Below are 1,862 nucleotides of genomic sequence, written 5' to 3'. Positions count from 1 at the left end.
AGAGTGTTATATTGCTAAAAAGTAAATAAATTTCCATGAAATTGTTAGTTTCACTCACACAAAATAATAAAGACTCACAAATCCAAAATAAGATGTATCCTCACTCACTCTCCAAGAGGGAATTGCAATTAATAGCATCAAAAAGTTCCCTTAGTGAGGTTGGTGTAGATGGTTAGATAAAGAATATAATAATATGATTGGAAATTAAAAATTACCATAGTATGCAATATTTAATATAAGCCTCAACGCTAAAAACTTTTCGTGCATCTCAACAATAAGATAAACAAAGCATGATTCTAAAAGCTTAAAAATCAAGAACAAAAACTTAATAAAATAATTTCTATCAATTTATAAAAGTGTACCTTTACTACATAAAGGACAAAACGCTCCAACTCAAGGCATCGAAGTAAAAAGTGAGCACCTACAACAACAATTACTGGTCGCCCCTCGCTGTCTACTCCACCCCGATAACTGAATTGTATGCAAAAAATTAAGAATAAAGATTTGACAATTATAAAATTATCTGAAAATAAGATAAATGAAAACAACTATAACTTGTTACACGCAAGACTGCTAAACAAATGATTGTATGTAGACATATTCCAACATAGAAAAGCACCATGCCTGATCTATAATTGTACATTAATATTGGATATGCTGTGCAAATGTAAAGCCTATAAAATTCTTTGAGCGCACATAACAAAATCCTTACACAATTTTCATTTCAGCAATTTCTGAAAGGTTCAAAGAATTCGCTTTTGCAAGATATCTGGAGTGAAGTGAATATTCCTCAGCAGCACTCAAAGGAGGACCACCTAAATCTCCAAAACCAAGCAGCTTAGCAAAATCAAAGCCATTTTGAGCCTGGGCAGCTTTTTCCCACTGCTCTTTGCGACGCTGGTCAGGGTCCTTCATCAATGACATGAATGCAGGATCTAGATATGCATCCACATGAAATGAACCCCTACTAAAGAATAAATCAAATTAGCTTAATGCTGTAAATAGTATATTCAGGGAACTTTATATAAATACCACCCAATTTTATGTATTTACATATCAGACACCTAACTTTCATATTTTCATGCATAAGACTTTGATGTAATAAACCTATGCCTGAAAAGGTGTATTTCACTTTTAAAAGTAGGTGATAATGGTATTTTTTAATGTTACATCACAGATCTGAGTCTATGCTTGTACATATGAAAGTTTGGGTGTTGATGTATAAAAATATAACAATTGTGTGGTATGTATGTAAATGCCCCTTAAATTTATCATCAGCATGGCAACATCAAAGCATATGACAAAACAAAACATATTTTATGCATTTGGAACTACAATAAAATTGTGGTTAGCGAGAAACTAAATATGTATGCATTCAGGCTTCGTTTGGTTATTGCTGAGTTATTTGGTAAGAATCAAGATTGCCGTTAATCTCCGGAAATGGAGAACCTAATATGCAAGTTGCTCATGCCTCATAGCAGAGTCATGAAGGTGCGCATGCGGTAAATTTGCAAGTTACCCGTGGTCATGTCATGGTAGAGGTGCATGCAGAGTAATGTCATTTGCATTACAATTTCTCGTGCAAAATAATATTGGTAAATTTACATCCATATAACATAAATTAAGTATTTATATATCTAACACCCAAAGTTTGATATTTACACATATAAGACCTTAGTGTCAGAAAACTAAGGGCCCATTTGGGGGGGATTTTTTCTCGCGGCGCGGTGTCCCCCCGCGAATCTCCCCGGTTTGGGGCGACGGTTTAATCGCGGCGGCCCCAACGTGCAACCGAACGCGGGCCGCCGGATCCCTCCCATGGTCCGTGCTTTTGCTTTTTACTTTTACACGCATGCCCTTCT

General features: G+C 35.6%; 1 protein-coding gene across 2 annotated transcripts in view; it reads right to left on the bottom strand.

Annotated features, from left to right (window-relative positions):
* LOC110022524 (protein GDAP2 homolog) overlaps positions 1–1,862 on the bottom strand; it is a gene marked incomplete at its 3' end in the record, with an annotated part of 33,209 nt that overhangs the window by 15,314 nt on the left and 16,033 nt on the right. The window contains 2 exon segments of one of the 2 annotated variants that reach the window (XM_020721509.1): positions 363–471; positions 713–967. In XM_020721509.1, coding sequence (XP_020577168.1) covers positions 363–471; positions 713–967 — 364 coding nt within the window. 2 annotated transcript variants of the gene reach the window in all.

The sequence above is a fragment of the Phalaenopsis equestris genome, unplaced genomic scaffold (assembly GCF_001263595.1).
Source record: "Phalaenopsis equestris unplaced genomic scaffold, ASM126359v1 Scaffold000196, whole genome shotgun sequence".
Classification (NCBI taxonomy): Eukaryota; Viridiplantae; Streptophyta; class Magnoliopsida; order Asparagales; family Orchidaceae; genus Phalaenopsis; species Phalaenopsis equestris.
The sequence above is the reverse complement of the archived record's forward strand: the minus strand, read 5'-3'. Positions and strand labels throughout refer to the sequence as shown.